This window comes from Anabas testudineus, chromosome 7 (genome assembly GCF_900324465.2).
Source record: "Anabas testudineus chromosome 7, fAnaTes1.2, whole genome shotgun sequence".
Classification (NCBI taxonomy): domain Eukaryota; kingdom Metazoa; phylum Chordata; class Actinopteri; order Anabantiformes; family Anabantidae; genus Anabas; species Anabas testudineus.
The window spans coordinates 14,995,823-15,017,505 of record NC_046616.1 but is presented as its reverse complement, the minus strand read 5'-3'; the positions used below and the strand labels follow the sequence as shown (position 1 = coordinate 15,017,505).

Genomic DNA, 21,683 nt, shown 5'->3' with positions numbered 1-21,683 from the left:
TGGTGGCCTTCAGCGAACCCTGTGGCCTGCAGGAGCTGCTGCAGAGCTTCAGGGAGACAGGGTATTTAACTCTGATAAGGTTGTACGTTAAGATATTTTTATGAAAACATGCATTCTACAAGTCTGTAGACTGGACTTTAGTTTGCTTTATTTTAGATGGATAAATAGTTTCACTACACTACATATGACTGTTTAGTACTTCTACTTTAGACTAAACTGTGCAAATACCTACGACATTTAAATAGTTCTTAGGGATTAAAAAAACATGACATGGCTGCAGTTTTTATTGATAGTGTTTACCCACAAATAATTAAATCCAACCCTTGGCATGATTACTACTAAAAGAGCTTCAAGGATGCATAGCCACAGTATGTGGGTAATGAAGAATTTCTTTATGGTTATACTACTATTCAACATGCTGCATTAGGCAGTAAAGTCTGGCTGATTTTGCTCACTCAACATTACTTTTATCCACACGTGAGGGAAACAAACAAAAAGCCTCTTGGCCTAGAAGACTTAGCTGTGAACTCCTTCCACTCGGTTTGCATTAGATGTTTGAAATTCCTCCACATCTTTAAAGTCTTTGGCCACTAAGTCTATACTACTTAGGGAAACTGTTGATGCGATTGACAGGAGGCCCACACACAACAAATGCTTTAAGCTGCTGTTACCCCACAGTTACCCTCTTCCGACAGTTAAAGCCAAGCTTTTGTTTATTTTCTTGAGCTCCTCAGAGAAAGAAGCCATTACTTGGATTATTTGGCTTAGTAGTCAAGACTGCTCATATTTAAATGTTCAAATCAATCATCACTGTGATATCACAAGTAAATCTATGACTTACAGACCATTGTTATCATCTTTAACTATGTGTTAATTTATCAACTAAATTTTCAAACTATAAAGTGACTAGTAACTCTTCTGCTTCTTGTGTTGAAGTAAACATATAGAGGAACACCAGCAAGAACAACTCAAGCTAAGTACAGGGACCTCATTATCCTTTCTACATTGCTACCGTTGAAACTTTGGCTTTGTGAGTTGCCACCGCAAACAGTTCCACAATCACAATGTATTGCAAAAGTTGTAACCATCATCCAATTCAAATGTAAATTTGTCTTTTTCAATCAATATGAGGAAAATATAATCATGACAAATGTCTTGAAGCATGAAAATATCCAAACCTAGAGATTCTTTCTTGATACCAATGATGGGCTCTCTCCATTAGACTGTGTTTATACTGTGTTTTATATAAGGGAAAGAATACATGCATCATAGTCAAAGCGCCATTGCTTACTTTTATCAAAACTTTTTTAAATGTAGATGAATCTTTCTCTTTATACAAAATGGTCACATAAAATGTAAACTTAAGATTAAATGAAGTGTGTTCATTAATTATTATTTTTTTTGCCAAAAGCTTATTTGACTTATTCTGCTGAGTGTTTTCTTCGTCCAAATGCATTTTTATGTAAATATATGGACTGTAACCACAACTATTTGTAAGGTAAATAGAGCTCTGTGTTTTTATCTTTTATAAATGGTCCTTGCTCAGAGCCAAAAAAAGTCCTTAAGATTAGAGAAGAAGTAACGTTTGGAGTAGGAGTGATTTGTCTTTTAAAGTGTCTTCTTCACAATACATCAGTGTTTTATCATTTTTATCTTCGTTCTCCTTTCACCAGAACAACAACAACAACAACTAGGGAATTCTGAGTCACGTAATTTATTTTTTCCAAAAAAAAAAAAAAAGTGTGAAATGTTGGAACAAAGTTAACATAATTATTTTCTCACAGTATGAAAATTACAGATTTTAAATCACACACATTTATACACATACACCACCTGTTTAAATATGAAGCAGCATTGTTGGTGTCACTGTAGAAGGCAACGTGATCCATCTGCTATTCACACAGTGTCGGTGCAAAGGAGCAAATTGTTCACAGTACAATACTGTGTAGTACAAATAGAATCTGAAATGTGCTGAAATAGATAATGCTTTACTTTAACTCTTCCAAATAAACATTTATTGACAAAATATAAACAGTAATATGTGGCTTATAACACACTGTAATGTAATCATACCGAAAAAAGGTGTTACTGTGGGTCACCATTAGTGAAGTGATAGTGAAAGACAATATTGTAAAACACAGATATAATAAAATCTAAAGGGAAATGTTGTAATTGCTGACAAATGTTTGAGCTGTGGTCGTTAACAAACATTTAAAACTATCCTTATATCTGTGTAACTCCAGTGAGCTATAAACCATTTATTAAATGTCTATATGGTGCCTATAAATGCATAAACATCTAGATGTCTATTTGTCAGGTCAGTTTATTGTCAGTACTGACCCACTGATTCACACACTGTATCCCACCCGGTGCTCCATTACACTTCTGCTGCAGGTTACAGCATCCACACTGCAAGTGTCAATGGTCACTGGAGCAGAAACCTGCTGTAATATTCACAAAGAGCATCTATTGTGCAGGTGAGGTCAAAACAAATTCCTTCCATGATCTCTTTTAGGTGTCACTTTTAGGTGTGTTGTCACATTATCTTACATTCAGAATAGAATTAAATTGTCAAAGACAGTTTAACTTATATTTCGACACAGACAAATATTTAAGTAATGGTGCTTTATTGACTGCTCGGTAGCTCCACATACTGCAGATCCAAACCTTCCAGAGTCAAAGTGTTTTCAAGATGGCAGGCACTGATCGTCACACAAAAGTGAACTGAACTAACGTTTTCTTCTGTCCTCTAACTGTCACCGACCCCGTCAGCCTCACGTCTCAGCTGCTCTAGGTCCTCTTCAGAGCTGCAGCCACTGTGCTGCATCCTCCGTGAGAAAATCCTGCGCCGTGATTGGGCGCTGAGGTCCAGCAGGTCAAAAGAATCGGAGGAGAAGAGGCTGTCCTCACTCACCACACTGGAGGGGCGGCTGTGGCGGCCCTCAGCGACCCCTGTGGCCTGCAGGAGCTGCTGCAGAGCTTCAGGGAATATCGAGGGCACCGACACGCAAGATGAGTGGCGGTCATCGGGAAGATCCAGACTGCGGGAGAACTTGCCGTTACGTTTCAGAATACCCTTCCTCCTTCTTACAGCCTCTGTGCGCATGGTGGGACTGTCTTCTGCGGCTGAGGGACAGTTGTGGTGTTTGTGGGGGGACAATTCACCTGCATCATTCTCTTTAACCCCAGAGCCTCTTCTTTCTAAAGAAGAACCATAACCTGACTCCCCTCCATATATGTTTTTTAGTATTCCCTTCTTGGGCATTTTGGATGAGGGCTGACTGAACGTAGAGGGAGGAGGCAGACTGGTGGACAGCACATCAGCATGCATTTGAGTCCGTGTATGTGTTTGATAGGGCGGGGCAGTTGCGCTACATGTTTGGGACGGAGAGTTTTCTTTAGGAGGGCTGTGAAAGACTGAGTCAAAACTCCTTTGGGGTTTTAGAATACCTTTGGGTTTCTTTCTTTCAGTAGTGGAGGAGGAAATTGTAATAGATGAAGCACCGCCACATGTTCCCAACGCAGCCTGGGGGATTGCATTCTCCTTGCGTGACTTCCTGAGGCTTGACATTCCTCCGTGTGCCCCCCCTCCTCCTCCTCCACGATCACTCTTCAGAGGTAAGCTGAAGTAGAAGGGGTGGGGAGAGAGCGGAGGTGGACAGGACGAGCCTGAGGACAGACACCCTGGGTCGACAGACATGTTGCTAGCAGCAGTGACCTGATTCTGCCAGTCGATGTAGCGAGCCAGCAGGGGGGAGGGACATTCTTGGTGTGTTGATGAAGGGCAGTCACACACACTCTCTTCATAACCCCAGTTCACCCACCAGTGGTTGGCTACGTCCTCTATTGTGGCTCTTTCGTCCACACGCACTGTCAACAACCAGTCGATAAGAGCGCAGGCGTCTGGAGAAACAGTGTCAGCTGTTATTTATAGAAGCAAAACTGACTAACACAGTGTAATTAACAGGAAACTAGTAAGAACAATACACAGAGCATCATATTAGACCTGCCGGTGAATACAAATTTAATATAACGCAGACGGAGGCATAAACATTGTGAAGTTTTACCTGAGGGGGGGTTGGGTCTACGGTAGCGACCTTGGCTGATCTGCTCAGTGAGCATAGTGTGACTGGCCCCATCAAATGGCATGCTACTGTAAACCAGAGCATAGAGCAACACCCCTAGAGCCCAGCAGTCCACCTAGTACACAGAACACAGATAATGAAAGACAAGCCAGTTACATAACCCACAACAGTCTGATCATGAAGTGGTAGGTTATTTTTAATATGACCTATACTCAGAGCTGGGACAGCTACTTTGAAAGCACAGTTTTACAAGCTACCAATTACCTCAGTGGAACTACAGCAAAGTGGCAATGTACTATACTGACACAACAACAAAACTGAATGCAGTAACATGTGATACCTATGCTGTCCCCTCTAGACTACAACACTGATACTATAGTAGTACTGCAAAATGTCTAGATATTCACCTCAGGAATTGTTAGAGACAAAAAAAAAGTTACAGTCACATGTGGTAGATACAAATCAACTATTTTCCATACAGTATAAAAGATACTGCATATCAACTTTATCTGTTTTGTCTATAGCTTGTTCCACTTCTCGCAAGTGGCCAAAACATTAGATAATACTGGTTTAAAAAACAGAAACAACCACATGCGGTAACAGCAACGCATCATGTCATCTCAGTTAATAAGAAACAGCACCGAATTGTGTGGACGGTTTGGAAAAGGAGTCATGTGTTTGGAATTGAGAGTAATTAAATACCAACAATAGACTATGATGCAACCCAAGACCTATAATGTCTGAGAACAGTTCAAGTCAGTGTGCTGACCCACCTCAGGCCCCTGGTAGGGCAGTCCTTTTACTATCTCTGGAGCAGCATAGAGCGGACTACCACAGTAGGTCTGCAGCAGGGCTCCCCTCTGGAAATGATTGGAAAGGCCGAAGTCAGCGAGCTGCAGAGTGAGAAACAGAGACAAAAGGAGGATGCAAATGAATAAATTCTTGTTGAGGCGCTACTCACACTACTGCAGATGAAAAACACATTCTATGATACCATTAGTGTAGCTCAGGGGCCCTCTAGCAATTAATCAAAAGAAGTATTTAAAACAGTAAATGTGTTAATAAATAATACAAAGCTGACCATAAGTGATGCACCTGAAAATAGAGATGTCATCGGAGAGTTTAAGTGAAGCATGTGTATCTGTGTCTCACACACACACACACACAGCTGTCACACTCTAAACAGCAGGTCTCACACGAGATCTGCACGAGCTCGTGTCCAACAGCGTTGAACACATCCTAGATTATATTCACACATTCACTTAAACGCTTCCACTCATCCTCACGTAACCCACATTCCTCCTCACTGACTATACCGTGCAAAGCTGTAGTCATGTGGTAAAAACACAATAATTCAAAGCGTTTTATTTGGAAGGAGACAAAAATAGGCATGCTGAGCTTTTGCCAAAGTAAGTGTGAGTGAGGAAAGAGGAGAGGGCCAAAAACATCACGCTGCTTACACTCATGTGCTGGAACAATCACTCACTCGAGGCTCCTCGCTATCTGAACAGATTATTAACGTGCGCACCGAACCACTATCAGCCCCTCTGGTGTTAAAAATACTTTATTTCTGCAGACCAGAGGTGCACTACAGGGAAATGGAGACCACACAGATGTGAGGTGACACTGTGCGTACAAGCTACACTCAGCGTTGCCATTTTACTGTAGCTCCAGTGGCAACGATGATGAATAAATGAATGAGCATGTGAGCTGTGCTGTTTTCACAGCTTTGCCTTTTACATGCTCTGTGATCGTCCATGTGCGCACGCTGCAGTGTAGACTCTCTTTATCCACCAGAGACACATCTGTGTGAGGTCCTTGACATTCCTCAGTGCTGAATGCTTGTGTGAGACACATACTTTCTTTCAAGAACACATGTAGACAAGCCTGGAAACACTATGGACGTCTTTGCAAACTCATATTCTGGTTATTTTAATTCATTATTGGTTTAATTGCAGGTAATAATTTATGTCATTATATAATAATGATAACAACAGTCTGCACATTAACACATGAGGCAGCTGCCGTGCAGACATAACACGGACATGCATGACACAGAGCTTTGGTCATTTCCTGCAGCGGTTGCTGTGAATTGACGATGCAGTGAACCTGAGCTGGTGAGAGGTTTGCACATATTGTTTTCTTATGTCATATTGAAAGCGTCTGATTGGCGCGATTGCCACTGGATTCCATGCATTTCTCCCTTTAGCCCAGCACAGCTCTCATATAAGGAGAGGGATATCCAAATAAGGCAAAAAATGACCCCTGGGTTCTTTTAAAAAGTCTGGCACAATGTTTGTGCTGCCTCAGTGTGCATGGTTCAACAACACGCTGAAAAAAAGACTGTGGCCTCCAATGTACTATGTTCTGATTGTGCACTTTGTTTGCATTTTATTTTGGAGCTGGCAAAACAGTCCATTACTAGCTGGATTACGACCATGTGAAGCTTCATTCCGGCACATAGCCCTGGATGCTAAATCCAGCAGCAGTGGAAAAAGACTTCTTTCTTTGTAAAATCCATCAGCCAGTGTGTCATAAAGATCCATTCCTTTTATGCTCAAAAACAAAAGTGCAATCACGGGTTTTGGATGATCCATTGTAAAAACAACAGATATGTTTAACACTCACGCCAACAGCTCTTTTGTCAGAAGCCATTTTTATCCAGCGACTAATTTGTGGCACTTGTAAGAAAGCAAGTTTATTTCCTAAAACATCCCTAATCACCCTCACCAAATGTGTGTATTTTATGGATCTTACCTTAACATTCAAATCTTGGTCTAAAAGGATGTTTTCCAGTTTGAGATCTCGATGCACAACACCATTCTGCAAGAGAGCAGAGACACACATGAGGCACTGCACCGCTCCTTCCTCCTGTTTACAGTCAGATGTGGTCACTCTGCATGCATACATCGGACTGATGTGTCTCAATTTTACAATATAAATCCAGCCTGTGCTGAACGGGGCATTATCATTTATAATTCTATAAGATCCCACTCAGGTTTCGCTATTGCTGACATGTTGTGGAGCCTTGAGAACGACTCTCAGACTGCTGAGTTGCTGTCAGACATGAGAAAGTGCTTTGTTTGGGTTAATTCATTTGATGAGATGCGATCTGATCCCCTGATAGCAATAAGCACCTGGGAACCAACGAGAGGCCACAGAGTGTCAACAGCTGTGGAGCCTGGAAAAGGAAAAGGAGGAGCGAGAGTACACTTAATATCCAGTCTGAGGAAAGTCTTGTGTAGGATCAAGTGTTTCACTCATACTGAGTGGGTCGTAAGCCACATTAGGAGACAATGCCACTACAGACAACTGTGGCCACCCAGGACGACTTGTGACGCAGAGAAATGTTAAACAGTGCTGACAGTTTCTCTTCACGCCGCCGGCTAATGAGCTAGCACAGTCTCCTTTCTCTCTGTAATTACATCCTCTCAGAGCATTTAAGTGGTGGCAATGACCCACGACCCTACACCATTATCTGTGTGTGAATGTAAGGCACGAGAACGATCGTGCAATCTATGTAGTTGACCAGACTTTATTCTTATTCTTGTTTTACATGACTCTGAACTGACTTCAAGGAATAAGCAGCAAATCACTTGTCTGTAGAACTATTTCCATTCTTCTCTTGAAGCCTTAATAATTTCTCCATGTGCCCTGCATAACTCCGAGGCACGTTCAATAATTCATTCATGCTGGAACATTCGTGTCTATTTTGGGACAAGAGTTGAGGGCACAAGGAGCACAAAATCCACCTCCCCGCTTATTAATGTACAAAGCTACGGGAGCTAAATGATAATCTCTGAGTTTAAAATGAGGCATTCATGAAGAACCCAACTCACCAAAATAAGACTGATAAGAAAACAAAACAAAACACTGTCTCATATCCAACTCAGCTGACTGGAAGGCACAGATCCTCGCTTCTACTGAACTGCACTTCTGCATTAATAGGATTTACGTACTTCCTTGATTATTCCTGTTTTCTGGCTCAGCCGTCGATTTTATGCACAGAACAATACAAACAAAGAAACAAAGAAAAACCTGTTGCTTGCTCACAGCAACGTTAAAGGGGGAAAAGAAGCTCATTTAAGCAACATGCTTGTTAAATGTGTCAGTGTGTGACTGCGAAAAACAATTAAGGCTTAATGCGCTCTTAACCCAGAGAGATCTGAAAACTCAAGTCAAGTTTTTCTGCAGTATTAGGATTAGGATTTAGTGGATTTAGCAGTACTGTATTTACTTATGCACAGCTGAATACAACAGGAAGCAATTCTGCACGTGCCTACATGTGGTTCTCTAATTTACACTGAATTCCCGTATGGGTATTTTTTACTGTGTGTGTGTTTAAACCTTGTGGCAGTAGTGGACAGCAGATGCGATTTGTCTGAAGATGCCTCTGGCTTCTGTTTCTGGCAGTCTCCTCCTCTCCTGGATGTAATCGTACAGCTCTCCTCTGCTGGCGTACTCCATCACGATCACAATCTTATCCCGGCTCTCAAACACTGCACAGGACACATTTATAGTACAACATGATGCCAGTGTCTTATATGATATGTGTGGGTCTGTGAAATCAATGTTGCATACAGTTCTTTTAATGTTCCTGAATATCTGTATGTGTTAAAGTGGAGGATATGATATGTGTGTTTATGTTCGTCTTACCCTCGTAGAAGCGTATGATGTTGGAGTGCCTGAGTGAGGAGGTGATCTCGATCTCTCTCTGGATGTGAATTCTGTCCAGGTCATCAGTGATACGCTCCTTGCGGATTGACTTGATCGCCACCTAAGAGAGAAGACACACTGTCATTATATGACGCTTAGTGTTCGACAAACTTTGCGTGACCAAAAAACTCTAGTGACCAAAAGTTGATCATTAACAAACAACCAAAAAAAGATCAAAGTTAAACAAAACTTTTAGAGAGATCCAAACTTTTACAGCAAGACAACCGTACGAGGTCACCAAGGGACAGTCGATGCCATGGTAACAGCACTTGATGTTGTTGTTGTTGTTGCCCATTTTCACATAAGATCTGGTGCCAGCGACCATGGATTCCTCTTTAATTAATTCATCTGCAAACCCACGCCCCCCCCTTCGCCAGCCTCAACTCAATTCAGTTTTAAGTTTTTAATGGCGAGGGACGGTCTCCTGTGATCTGAGCATGTTTAGAGGCACAAGGTCGACAGCTGCAATGTTCACACACTGATTCCATGATCCCAGGCACTCAGTGCACCCCGATGTAACCCCACCCAACCAAGCACACACCAAAACACACTCCCAAACCTGAGCACCTGAAGCTTTTTGGACAGAGTTACTGTCACCAAATTGGGATATCAGACGGACAAACAGACAGATATACTGTCCTATTTGGAAAAAACTATATTTGAAATGAAGGTCAACAAAATCAGAGATGTTTTGTAATGAATGAGGCCGACATCCTAACATAGCTCATATGTCTCTATGGGCTAAGTGACCTGTCCTCCGAGTCACAGCTCCAGCATTCTCAGCTGCTGGAAAAAACCTCCACAAAACACTGGAAGACACAGTTCACACGCTCTATCAACTCCAACCGTTATGCAACACAAACAAACACACTCCAGGGAACTCCCAAGCCTGATCTGACCTTCTCCAACTGATGAGATGTTGTCTAGTGACGAAGAATATTTGTTTTTCGGGGGGGTTATAACTCTAGTCTAATGCTCAGCATACTATGAGGACAGCAAGGTCAGAGATTAGGCTATGGATAGTCACTGTTTAGTGAATGACGCATGCCCAAACCTTGGGGTGCTATCAATATTGTATGCTTGTGAATGTTTCTGAATACCTGTTGGCAGAGAAAATGACATGAGAATAAGAGAGAGAAGACATTATAAAACCTGCATGAAAGAGGAGGACAGATGGAGGCAGTTAATAGGACAGGTGAAATGAATGGATAAGGTACCACATGTCAGCGACTTGTATTTCACAGTCACTCTAAGCTCTGACTTACTTCCTGAGACTTGAATTAATGCCCGATCAGCAGAGCACTGAAAAAAAAAGGTGACACACTGGGTATTGTTCAGCCTCCAGAGCACTGAGAGCGTTTCTAAAAGGAGACACGTGTGAAGAGGAAGCGTGGGTGTTCTCCATCCGTATGCACGGAAGTATGCTGCGACCTCTAAAGCATCCTTGTCAGTAAAACTTCCAAACTGTTACAGGAGCCGCGTAGGAAGCGTGTGTGTGAGTGTATTTGTACGAGTCACCCAGATGTAATCAGATATTCTTTTACATCATGTGTGAACAGGAACATACTGGACAAGCTGTAGTGATACAGCCAGTACAGATACACAGTAATGATACATGACATACTGCACAGCTATATCATAACAAGACTAAACATTTTCTTCTTCTCAACCTGCTCTTCTTCTCCTTCATATTTCATGTGGCTCCAGTGCTTGTGTCTTGTCTTGACACAAAGCAGCCGCCCCGTGCTGCATTTCCATCCAGAACAACTATTTGAGTTTTGATGACTTATTGCAGGTGTTCTCTTGGTATGTGTGTAAAATCACAATGGGTGTTGGACGTGTTCACTCACTGACTTCCTGTTTTGTTATTCTTGTTATGGACCAAGTCAGGCACAACCACACGCACAGCACAGCACACATACGCAGACACATTCCCAGAAGCCTGAACATCCCTAAAGATTCCTGCTACATCTGTAAAAGGTTTCCCAGCAGGGTCATAGAGGCTCTGTGGCAAATCGATCATTGACTTGACAAACAGACAAACACACAGACACACTGGGCCTTAGGCTGTCACTTTCCACAACCAGCAACTTCAGCACTGTGCCATGTATTGATAATGGGACACTGGCATAAATGTGATGCATGAAAAAAAGGGGGGAGCTGTATGAGCGGTATGCAGCGTGTTTCACCAAGCACATTCAAATTGACTATGCACAAAAGAAATGGTTCAACCATGTGATATTGTCTTCACGAAGAAGAAGCTAGATCCTACCACGAGCACCTTTAAATGCTCGCTAATGCAAAACTGTAAGAGTCCACCGATGATGACTAATAAGACCTCATGACCTCGCAGCTTCTGAACAGGAAACAGTGCAGCACATATCTTGCTGTAGTATTTTTACACAAGTCTTTTTATACAGGTTAAACAAATGAAAGAGGTGAATTATTATGCTTTAAATGGCCAATATGAATGTATGATTATTATATAACTGATACCATGTCCCCTCCTTATCTAGAACAGCCAGCTTTGCACTCTGCCCTCGAGTGTGGTCATATGAGATGAACTGACTCCAGATAACAATTTCTCTTAGATCAGTCCCATTATTACGTATACAACAATTCAACACTACTAACTGGCAGTATTTAGGTCTTGAAGAAAAGACATAAGACAGAACAAGTGCACTTCATCCATTCGGAGTGGAGCTACATGATTTTTAACACCACACACAAAGCATCTGATGAATTTAGGGAACTTTTTAAAACTCACACTCAGACACTACACAGGGGTAATATCAAGTCATCTCTTTAATCTAACGTCCCTCCTCCTCCTCTGCCTCCTCCCCACACTCAAACAACAGTCCCTCTGGTCCTGTTTCCAAAAATAATGTCCGTTTTGTTTCAAAGAATCCTTGGTATGTGCTGGCTACTGGCGCAAGGAATTCAGCATTTTCCCCTTGTCCTTAACCCCCTAAACACACACACACACACACACACACACACACACACACACACACACACACACACACACACACACACACACACACTAAATACCTAATTCTCTCTGCTCCAGCTCTCTTTTTATTCTTGCATCAGTCTCCTACCTGCCTTCTGTTTTCACTCCCTCTTTCTCACAGTAGGTCTCAGAGTTTTGGTCAATACAGCCACAGGAATTGTGCCAGTCTCACTTCCACAGTCTGACTGCAAAACAGATTATGCCTATTACTGTGTGTTTGTTTGCTGAAACAACAGAAGGGGAATTTGGGCCTGATGGGACTGAGGGGCCGTGTCTCTTTGTGCTCAGATTACAGCAGCGTGAGGGATTAAAGCCTCGGTGTAGACATAAACCCACAATGACTCAAACTAATGTGTCACCACGGTCGGATTGTGACCTCAATAGTGACATAAAAGTATAGTACAAGGCCAGCAAAATGTCAAAGTCAAGGAGAAAACATTAAAGCTGTAGAAAGAATTGTACTGCCTATGGGAGACAAGTCCAAACACAGAACCCTGTGGAACACCATCATTAGAATCTATCTGACAGATAAGATTTAAACCAACCTCATGGTGTTCCTATAATCCCAATGACATGTTCCATAACATGGGGGGGGGGGGGTTGCTCTTAGAGGGAGTCCGACTCCTATGGAGGAAACCTATTGTGGTAAATTAAATGTCTCCTCTTGTTCAAGTGCTGAGTGAGTCAGACCAAAGGCATCTCAGCCTGGCAGCACAGGAAGCAGGAACTGGGTTCAGCATCAACTCACGAGCTCACCCACAAACACACACACACACACACACACACACACTTAGGCGCACACACTAGGCCACCCAGGAACTTAACCCCATCTCCATATAACTAGACTTACTGGAGACAAAAGCATGAGCATCACTTGGCCAGAGGATGAGAGGCCAAATGTTTTCACAAACATGTTTATCATCACGTCCATTTACCTGTAAACGATTTCCTTCATTTCATCCCGCATGTTGAATGTTTTGAAAGGAGACACATACAGCAGCTGTGTAAATGTAAACATTTCACATCATGTTCATCCTCACACTCACCGTCTTCAGGCTTGCTCGCTCCACCGCCTTCTTCACTTTGCCATAGGTGCCTTTCCCCAGAGTCTCCATCACCTCGTAGCGGTGTTTCAAGTTGTGTTTGTGCTGGTGCTTCTTTACTTCCATCGGCGCCCGGCCCGCTGCCTCCATGTCTGGGTATGTTTGCCGCCTGTCCGCAGAGCAGGGACGGCGGCTGCCCAGCCTCGGAGACTCCTCACCGGCACGATGGCCGCTGGACGCCGCGTCCTGGAGGCAACCAAGCTCCGAGCGGTCGCTGGTGTTCATTGCGCCTTTGCTGTCAGCCTCTCGTCTGCCCATCCTCTCTGCGCACTGTGCGCACCTGTCAGGAGCAGCCTTGTCTGGGACTGGATCCTGAAACTGCTTTCAAATCTGAACAACAGCGGAAGCGCTTGTCAGTGACCCAGAAGTTGCCCATACAGAGCTAAATCAAAAGCTACAAACTAGTCTCATTACGCGCAGTCTTAAAAGTGAGAACATCCAGATAAATCCCACCCAATCCAACTGAGCTACAGCGGTGCCCTCCTCTGCCTTTCCCCAAAACCACAGCAACAGGAGCCACGGGGACCACATGGTCCAGAGAGATGGGTGGAGCATCCTCTTTCCAATACCACGCCAGCTCTGGGCAACATCCAGCCTATCGCGTTTATTTGGCATCATTTCGGGTTTTCCGACAGCTCATACTTCACTGGCTCAACAGCAGGCGAGAGGGTATGGAGGCACGCAAGGAATGTCATGCAGGTCAGACACTCACCCTAAATCCACCACTTCAGTCAGACATGTTTGTTGATGCTTTGCCATGAGGTGGGATGAGGAAAAAAAATAAGGAATCATGGAAAATAGTTTAGGAGGAAGGAGAGACTTTGAAATCAAAGAGAAAGATTCAGTTGATTTGCTTTATTTCAATTCACATACCAACAATGAAGTACAGCTCAAGTTCCGTTTATTAAATAGAATAAATATCACAGATTTACAAAACTAATATATAATACCGCCACACAATTATAAAGGTTAAAATTCCCTATAAAACTATAAAAACACATTTGGCTTTTTGTTATAATTGCAGACAGACTTGACTTATGAGAGTTTTTCCTTTTCCACAGGGCTGAAACAAAAGTGAGTTATCATTAAAAGGTTAATTATCCAGACACTGTACATCTTTCTTAACTATCAGAAACTTAAAACCTAATTGTTACTGATCTGTAACATACATACCAGACACCAGAACAATAATAGAAAACATATAGGGATTTGTTATGGTTATGTCTCTGAGTTTTACCTTCATCTCGAAGTTATAGAATGACTTCTTTTGTTCACTACAATAACAGCTTTCACCTAGTTGTAAGAGGTTTAGTGGACAGAAGCTCATTTCCCACACACCTAACATTGCTGCTCACAGTCAGGAGGAGACGATTTAGGGTGTGTAGAGATCTCGAGGATTGAGGTTAGCCACCAGACAGACGTCATAGCTGTCGTGCATGGCTGCTCGCCTTTCTACCACCGTCCACACATTGTCTGTAGGGTCCAACTCCAAAATCTCCTTGGTGATGATCTCATGACGGCCTGAAGTCATGAGAGAAAGTATGTGAATTGTGGCTGGCTAAAATTAAATTGCCACAGATACTGCCTCATCAGTATGCTGGCATTCCCTAACTCTGATGCAGACTGCAAGCGTGTCTTGTGATTGTGAAACAGGATGCATTGCAGCCAGCAAAACCTATTACAGCGCTAAGAGACACAAGATGGAGATGACGAAATGCAGCTACTAAACAATTCACACAGTGATGTGAACAGTGGTTTGAGTGTGGGTCCTAAAACACTTCAGTTATTTTGTGAATGTACCTCCCTTCTTTACAACTGCGTCAACAGGGCCTCATTAAAAAAAAAAAAAAAAACAGTAGCTCCTAATGCACAAAACACAAATACAAAAAAATGGTACTGATAAAACATTTAGTAACTGACCGGCCCCCTTGTAGTATCCGCACAGGTAGAGCTTTCCCCCCACTACTGCTGTGTTGGAGGCATTGGTTCTAAGCGAGAGTAGGGATGTGGGCAGTGTCGGTCCAGCCCTCCAGGTATCTGTATCTGGGTTATAGATCTCCACAGAGCTCAGACAGCGACGGGATTGTCCACGGTCGTCTCCATTACATCCTATACCACCTGAAAAACACACACATAATCGTGCTGGCATCATTTTTTTTCCCATACAGAATGCTTAGAAGTACGGTGGCCGTCAGCATTGTAGTCTGACCTAAAATGTAAATTTCTCCGTTGAGAACAGCTGAGCCACAGCGGTATCTGGAGTATTTCATCCTGGAACACTCTGTCCACCTGTCCTTACTAGGGTCAAACTGGAACACACGGTTACTCAGCTTGTCAGGCTCATCGTCTGGCTGGTCCTGTGACAAGAGAATAATATATATGATATTATAGAAATGACATATACATATATGATAATGGTGTGAGGAATGAAAAGCAACATTGGAGAAACAAAAATCAAATTCCTGTAACACTGTAGATTTCCAGACTCTGCTGTACAGTATGTCCTTATAACAGTGTACAGCTCCTAACTCCCAAATGCTGGTGAGTCAGCCATGATCTTTTCTTAGCTACAAACTCATCTCTATACTCGTCCTGTTAGATCTTGGCCCTAAATATGACACTAGGATGGAACATGGCATTGGGATTATAGGAACACCATGAGGTTGGTTTAAATCTTATCCGTCAGATAGATTCTAATGATGGTGTTCCACAGGGTTCTGTGTTTGGACTTGTCTCCCATAGGCAGTACAATTCTTTCTACAGCTTTAATGTTTTCTCCTTGACTTTGACATTTTGCTGGCCTTGTACTATACTTTTATGTCACTTTGGATAAAGCCATGCATGACCTAAATCTAAAATGTAAATGTAGTTGGTTTGCAGATAGAAGAATTATTGAAGTTTCTCTTCTCTTTTCTGTGCATTCTCATAACATCACATTTCTTGTGTGTTTAAAGTAGGTCTGTCTAAGGTTTACTTTGACTTATTTGGAAATGGAAAAGAAAAAAGGTTATCACTTCATTAATCAGAAATCTACTAAGTAACTATCAAAGCACAAGTAGTCATCCCTGTATCATCTTCACAACATCAGTGTTGTGGTATTTCATTCTAAATATTTTGATATATAATTTTGTTCTTATCACCCAGCCCCACTTTCCGTACTAGCAGACTTTATTTCAACACAGTCAACTCTCATGTGTTCACTCTTATTAGGAACCTCATAGGCTGTCCAAGATAATATACATGTTCTTGTTCTCCTGTCTACTAAATACCCCGCACTTAAAGATATTTTGATGCTGTTCACTTGTCTTAGGACAGGAATGTCATTGTATATGTTCATATGTATATGTTTTGCTATGAGTACTTGAACTTTACAACTGTAATGGAAGAAAGTGTTTGCATTAACAAATTGAGAACAGTTTTCAGGTTGTGCTGCCTTTTTAAATTAAATGTTGGATTACATAATTTTCTTGTCTTCTTTACCATATATTTTTATTTGTTGCATTTTAGTTAAGTCATTCTTTCACCATATATTGTATAAAATAACAACCTACCAATAGTATACTGAAATTTCAATTAAATACAGCACTACACCAGGTATTTATTTATATGCCATTGTTTCTTGTCTCTCTGGCGTAGTTGTGCTTCCTCCTCTCTGTCTCCCTCTGTCTACTGTTTACATTTATGCAACCTTGACCAAGTCAACTGGTTAATGGCCACTCAGTCTGAACCTTACTATGCACTGTGCTGATTTTGTTGAGACTTTGTGCTATATAACAAGTCCACATTTAATTAGATTGAATTGCCCCTGAACAAACAACACCATCATTCGTATTTGACTAAAATATGCATAAATCCTGACTGCAAAATTATGGGTTTATGTAGGATTGTCATAGATTATACTATTAATAGGAATCTCATCTCTCCTGCCTGGCTAGCCTTAATCTAATAGAGAAATCAGTTTCTAACTCAATGATATGAAGTAGACCCCCTTTCATCAAACACTTATAGGCTTCAAAACTGCATGAATTGACAGATCGGTGTACCTGTGGTGTCCAGCCACCCAGCACATAGAGATGCTCCTTCAGGCTCACAGCACAATGACAGGCTAATGGTAGAGGCAGAGGGGCGAAGCTGAGCCAGCTGCCTCCCCTCTTCAACGACCATCTCTCCACACTGTCTGTGATGATGTAATGATTACGGACTTTCATCTGACCACCTGTTAGAAAGAGTGCATCGCCTACCAGCCCTAAAGCATACATGTCCCTGTATGCTGCAGAGCACAGCTCCACCCAGCTGTTCTCCTCTGAATTATCATACCTGAAACATGAACAGGCAGCTCAGCTGGTTTTAAATCCAATACCATTAAAAAAACATGGATTTCTGAAATATGAGAAAACACTCACTGGTAGATATCCACCCTCTTCTCTCTGTGATGGTCTTCTGCTTCGATGGCCACCACTATGTTGTTATCTCTCGTCACTGCTCCTGCTGTGATCTGTCCTGTTCCACCACAGCCCCTCAGTGGTGAGGGGATGTAGTAAGTCTTTCTATCATGAGGGGCAAAGCAAAAACTGAGGTCAGCAAGTCCTCCACGGCGAGCAGGTACTCCCTCTTTATTAACGCCACTCAAACAAAGCAGCAGGTCAGTGGTCTCCATGCCGTAGCGAAGAGCTGGGCGAGGTGGCGCCGACCTCTCACATAGCCCTGAGGTCTGGAGAGCAGCATCAATCATTCCAAAGCACTCAGCATCCCTCAGCAATACCTGGAAGATTTATTTATAGGCAAGATATCCTGTCAATATACTAATGAATAGATAACCATCTATCTTTACATTTATTACTTGGCCTTTCCCTCCCATCCCTCCTCACTGGGTTTCTCCTCCTGGCTTTACGAAGGAATCCAGGTTCCACCAGCTCCAGCCGGACACGTCTGAGTAACTCCACAGCCTGGCCTTCGCTCTGCGAGTCCCCTCTTCTTCTCTCAACCCAACGCAGCACCAGCTCAAGCACAACTTCTTCCTGTGATATGTTGAGGTCATCGGAACTCAGGAGATGCCCAAGACTTTGAGCATCCAGCTCCAGCACCTCTTCTTCTTCACAAACCTGCAGGGTAAAAACAGGAGCTGTCAAAAGTACTGAAGGACTGAAACTAAGCCAACAAATCAATACTGCAGTTCTCTTTCCATCTCATCCCCTGTGTCTGGTTGTACAATTCAACACCAACGATTGCTGCCACCTAGGGACAACATTTAGAAAAGACGCTGCTCAAATGTGGAGCTCAGTTGTGAAAAAATAACCATGTGAGCCTTTAAAGTGGGCTGGTCCTACAGTAAGGTGACTACTATAGACATATTCTAAAGCACTTTTATATATCATATTCGAGACACATATATAAAAACATTTGTCTTGGAATCAGGGAGTATTACTTTAATTGAAACAGTATTTAATACACTAGTACTAAATGATCGACCTGTGCAAAGTGTTGACAAAGGTATCTCAAGGCGCAGTCAGCCAGACCGATGGCCCCCAGATCTTTGGCCCAGTGGTACAGTCCGACACAGTTTGAAGGGTCCATATGGGCCTCCATGTGGCTCTGACATAGCCTGAAACAGTAACATCAAAGTGATAATGGGACCTCTATAGCCGTTGAAAGCAGGATAACAGGTCGTTGCAACAGGTGGTCCAGTCAGTAAATTTGAATAATGATCAGCATCCCAATCTCTGTCTCTTTTCTCACCTGAAGGCTCCATCTACATGGAGCAGGAAAGCAGCAGCAGCCACTCCCTGAATGTTTTCATTGGAAAGGGGGAGCTCAGCTCGGTACATGTAGTTCAGTAGCAGCTCCAAGTTATGAGAAGGAGTGTCTCTCAGAGGTACTTCACCTCCCCTGGTCTCCTTCAGCCCACACGTAAACATGGCCTGGACACAGCAATCCACCGAAACATTGGAATACGAAACAATTACTCTCTCGGTGAAACAATGAGAAGTTTCGCTTATTACAGGTCTGCAAAACACAGCTTGCACCATCTTGTATTTTCCTATATGACATGAATAGCTTTCAGCACATCTGTGCAGGACAGCGTTACCTGGAAGTAAGGACTGAATGCAGACAGCACCACCTTGTGGCAAGGAAAGGGAATCCCCTGTGCCAGCAGCACCACATCAGTGAGCTCCCCAGCTGCTCGCATCCTGTCCAGCTGCCTGAGCAGAAGGGAGCCGTGCTCTGCCTGGACAGAGCCCAGCACCTCAGCATCCATTGACCTTTTTTCTGGAAGTCTGCACCACAAAGACAGTGCAGAAGAACTGTGGCAGAGCAGTGGTAAACACACTGAGGAGGAAGTAAGAACATAAAAGATAAATAAAGCAAATGCATGTACATGGGATACAGTATGTTGCTGTAACTGTGGTGTGATGGTGTTGAATTGTTTTTGTATGATTATTTCAGAGGCTGGTTACTGGTGCAATTAAATTGACTAGATGTACCATATAACCTGGAATTTACACTATCGTTGCAATGTTGCAGACAAGATTGTGCAGCTTTGATACAATATATCTTCTTGTACAAAAAGAAGCAGTTTTAATACTTTGTCCACTGAGTTATAGCACGTGACACAAGAATAACACTCATTTCAGGACAAATGGTGAAATGAACCCCTCAAATGTTCTGGTTAGAAAAAGCAGAAGCAGAAGTTATTGAAGGTCTTTGCTCTATTTGTAGAGGCCTGGCTTCTCCATGTGACCAGTGTCTTAAACTGGTTTCCACTCATTCCCACCAGCTCAGCACAGTTGAACCATCGATAATGACACTGTCAGTAAGTGTGGTAGACATGCACAGGCCACCTCACTACACGCAGACATGCATAGTATAAGAAGCAGCATGTTAGCAGAAAGTTTGCTGTGTACAGGCAGTAAACAACTATCATACCAGCAGAGGCCTGGTAGTGAGGGAAATAGTGGAACTAAGATACCAGAGCTGTCGTGGGGAAGGGCCATGCAAATCCAAGAATCAAAACTGAATTTATTTTATTTGCAAGTTTGCAATTTTTTACATCATTGACACAGTACGTTAAAATTATGAAGGAGGCTGAATAATTAATTGCATTTTTTTCTGTCTTCTATCCAAAAAACTATTAGAGGTTCAGAGAGCTCGCCCCCCTCTGATATGTGTTAATGGTTTAGTCCACTTCTGCTGGACAAAAATAGTTCAACACTAAACTGGGCCCCATGCATTTGTGCAGTGCTGATGGAGGAGAACTTCAGGTGAACTCTGTAACATGTTTTTAAAAAGTTAAAATAAAAGTAGTCAATCAGAAAATAAGAAAGCTGTAACAGGAAAATGGCAAAGTTCTTATAAATTCAGCTTCTTAGTATTTTCGAATATTGTAAAATGCTATTTGTAACTGATAATGCAATAATGTAAGTGTTGATAAATCAAGCAGCACTGGTTTCAGCTTGAGAAACAACACGCAGAGGCTGAATAAGAAGATCAGACACAATAAACTATTATTACTAAAAGTAAAACAACAAAACAGTCTCATAGTGTTTTACATGCATTTTACAGTAATATGGCTTTTACTTTACAATATTTTAGTATAACATATTGATCTGTTTTACTGGTGGAAATGAACATTGAACAGCATTAGAAAAGCTTTGCTATACATACTGATAGCTTGAGAGTGACAGTAGGGGCTGACCGGAGTTTTTGCTTTTAACAGCTGTTCCCAGTATCTGTTTTTGAATTTGTGAACTGGAACCTTTAGTAGTAGTTTTTATTATGCTGCTTCAACAGTCTAATTTAGCACTTCTTCTGTCTGATAATAATTTACTTAAACTCTCCAAATGTAACTTGTCTCCAGATATTTAATCGTCTGTTATACAGAAATAATAATAATAATAATAATAATAATAATAAAGAAGAGGAAACCTCTCACAGCAGTCACAGCACGTTGAGATCTGCTTCTGCCTACGGTGCTGTGCCATGGTTCCTGGCTCCTCTGTTATGTAAAAGCTATTAAATAATCAGCGATCATCACCTTTCCACAGGGCGATATGCTTTTATGAAAACTATGGGTACAGTGGTTTATTTATAAGCTGATTCACAATAAGAGCGCCATTGCTTTCAGAGCCTGTGGAGAGTAATTCCCAAAAGGCCAAGGTGATTGCACATGTGTGGGAAGACAGTTTTGTATACACTACTTTCTGAGTTTGTTGTGCCACATGTTACAGCCTCCTGACTTGAATCTGAAATTCTTCGAAACGCTCGGGGACAGATTCTGATCAATACAAAGGGAGTGAATAAATGCCTGATGCACAGGAGGTTTGTTTAATGGATAATAAAGATTCACAGAATTGATAAGTCTCTTCTTTAATAAAGAGATACTTCTACTTGTACTGATGTACTTTTTAGGTACTTTTATTTGAATATTAAGTTTATGTACTTCTGCCACCTCTGGCAACACCTGCCACTCTACCGAATGGGTCAGGATGAACCTGATACTGCTGAAGCTGCGAGATGGAAGACAGCAAGATTAATTTCATTATAGAACAAACCAGTCTGACGTCTCTGCATACATGAGATCCAGGGTAACAGGGAAGAGCAACACTCACAATGTACAAGTTTAGAAGCCACGGCTGAAACAGCAGTTGTTTACAATACGAACTATGTTTCCACACATGTGCATTGACCTTGACTCACCCTACAAGAAATGCTCTGCAGTGACAGTGAAGGTCACGCCACTGTTGTTAGTCTGTGGAGCGCTTTCTAAAT

The 21,683-nt window shown here is 42.2% G+C and overlaps 2 protein-coding genes across 3 annotated transcripts; both read right to left on the bottom strand.

Moving 5' to 3' along the window:
* Positions 1-1,718: 1,718 nt before the first annotated feature.
* LOC113168043 (NUAK family SNF1-like kinase 1) lies at positions 1,719-13,374 on the bottom strand. Its single transcript, XM_026369092.1, has 7 exons — positions 12,861-13,374; positions 8,742-8,862; positions 8,433-8,584; positions 6,843-6,908; positions 4,859-4,978; positions 4,068-4,200; positions 1,719-3,903 (listed from the first exon to the last, which is right to left on the bottom strand). Exons 1-7 carry the CDS (start codon positions 13,173-13,175, stop codon positions 2,750-2,752), a joined length of 2,061 nt encoding a protein of 686 aa, XP_026224877.1. The 5' UTR covers positions 13,176-13,374; the 3' UTR covers positions 1,719-2,749.
* A 452-nt stretch (positions 13,375-13,826) lies between these two features.
* Positions 13,827-20,921, bottom strand: LOC113168044 (kelch repeat and BTB domain-containing protein 12-like). Of its 2 annotated transcripts, none has more exons than XM_026369095.1 (10): positions 20,841-20,921; positions 19,003-19,244; positions 18,654-18,835; positions 18,387-18,519; positions 17,786-18,019; positions 17,321-17,679; positions 16,961-17,234; positions 15,127-15,274; positions 14,838-15,035; positions 13,827-14,438 (listed from the first exon to the last, which is right to left on the bottom strand). In XM_026369095.1, the coding sequence occupies exons 2-10, from the start codon at positions 19,171-19,173 to the stop codon at positions 14,290-14,292; spliced, it is 1,848 nt and encodes a 615-aa protein (XP_026224880.1). In that variant the 5' UTR covers positions 19,174-19,244; positions 20,841-20,921; the 3' UTR covers positions 13,827-14,289. The 2 variants fall into 2 exon arrangements, with proteins under 2 accessions (XP_026224880.1, XP_026224879.1); XM_026369094.1 differs by having other exon boundaries at positions 20,848-20,900.
* Between the last annotated feature and the right edge of the window lie 762 nt (positions 20,922-21,683).

Excerpts from the sequence above, each read along its gene's own strand:
- LOC113168044 (XM_026369094.1), bottom strand. The coding sequence starts at position 20,896 with ATGGCACAGCACCGTAGGCAGAAGCAGATCTCAACGTGCTGTGACTGC. Across the intron at positions 19,245-20,847 it reads CTCAACGTGCTGTGACTGCT|TGTGTTTACCACTGCTCTGC; the intron begins GTGAGAGGTTTC and ends CTTCCTCCTCAG. Across the intron at positions 15,036-15,126 it reads CGGAGAAATTTACATTTTAG|GTGGTATAGGATGTAATGGA; the intron begins GTCAGACTACAA and ends TGTGTTTTTCAG.
- LOC113168043 (XM_026369092.1), bottom strand. The coding sequence starts at position 13,175 with ATGGGCAGACGAGAGGCTGACAGCAAAGGCGCAATGAACACCAGCGAC. Across the intron at positions 8,585-8,741 it reads CATCATACGCTTCTACGAGG|TGTTTGAGAGCCGGGATAAG; the intron begins GTAAGACGAACA and ends TGTCCTGTGCAG. Across the intron at positions 4,979-6,842 it reads ACCAAGATTTGAATGTTAAG|CTCGCTGACTTCGGCCTTTC; the intron begins GTAAGATCCATA and ends CTCACTCTGCAG.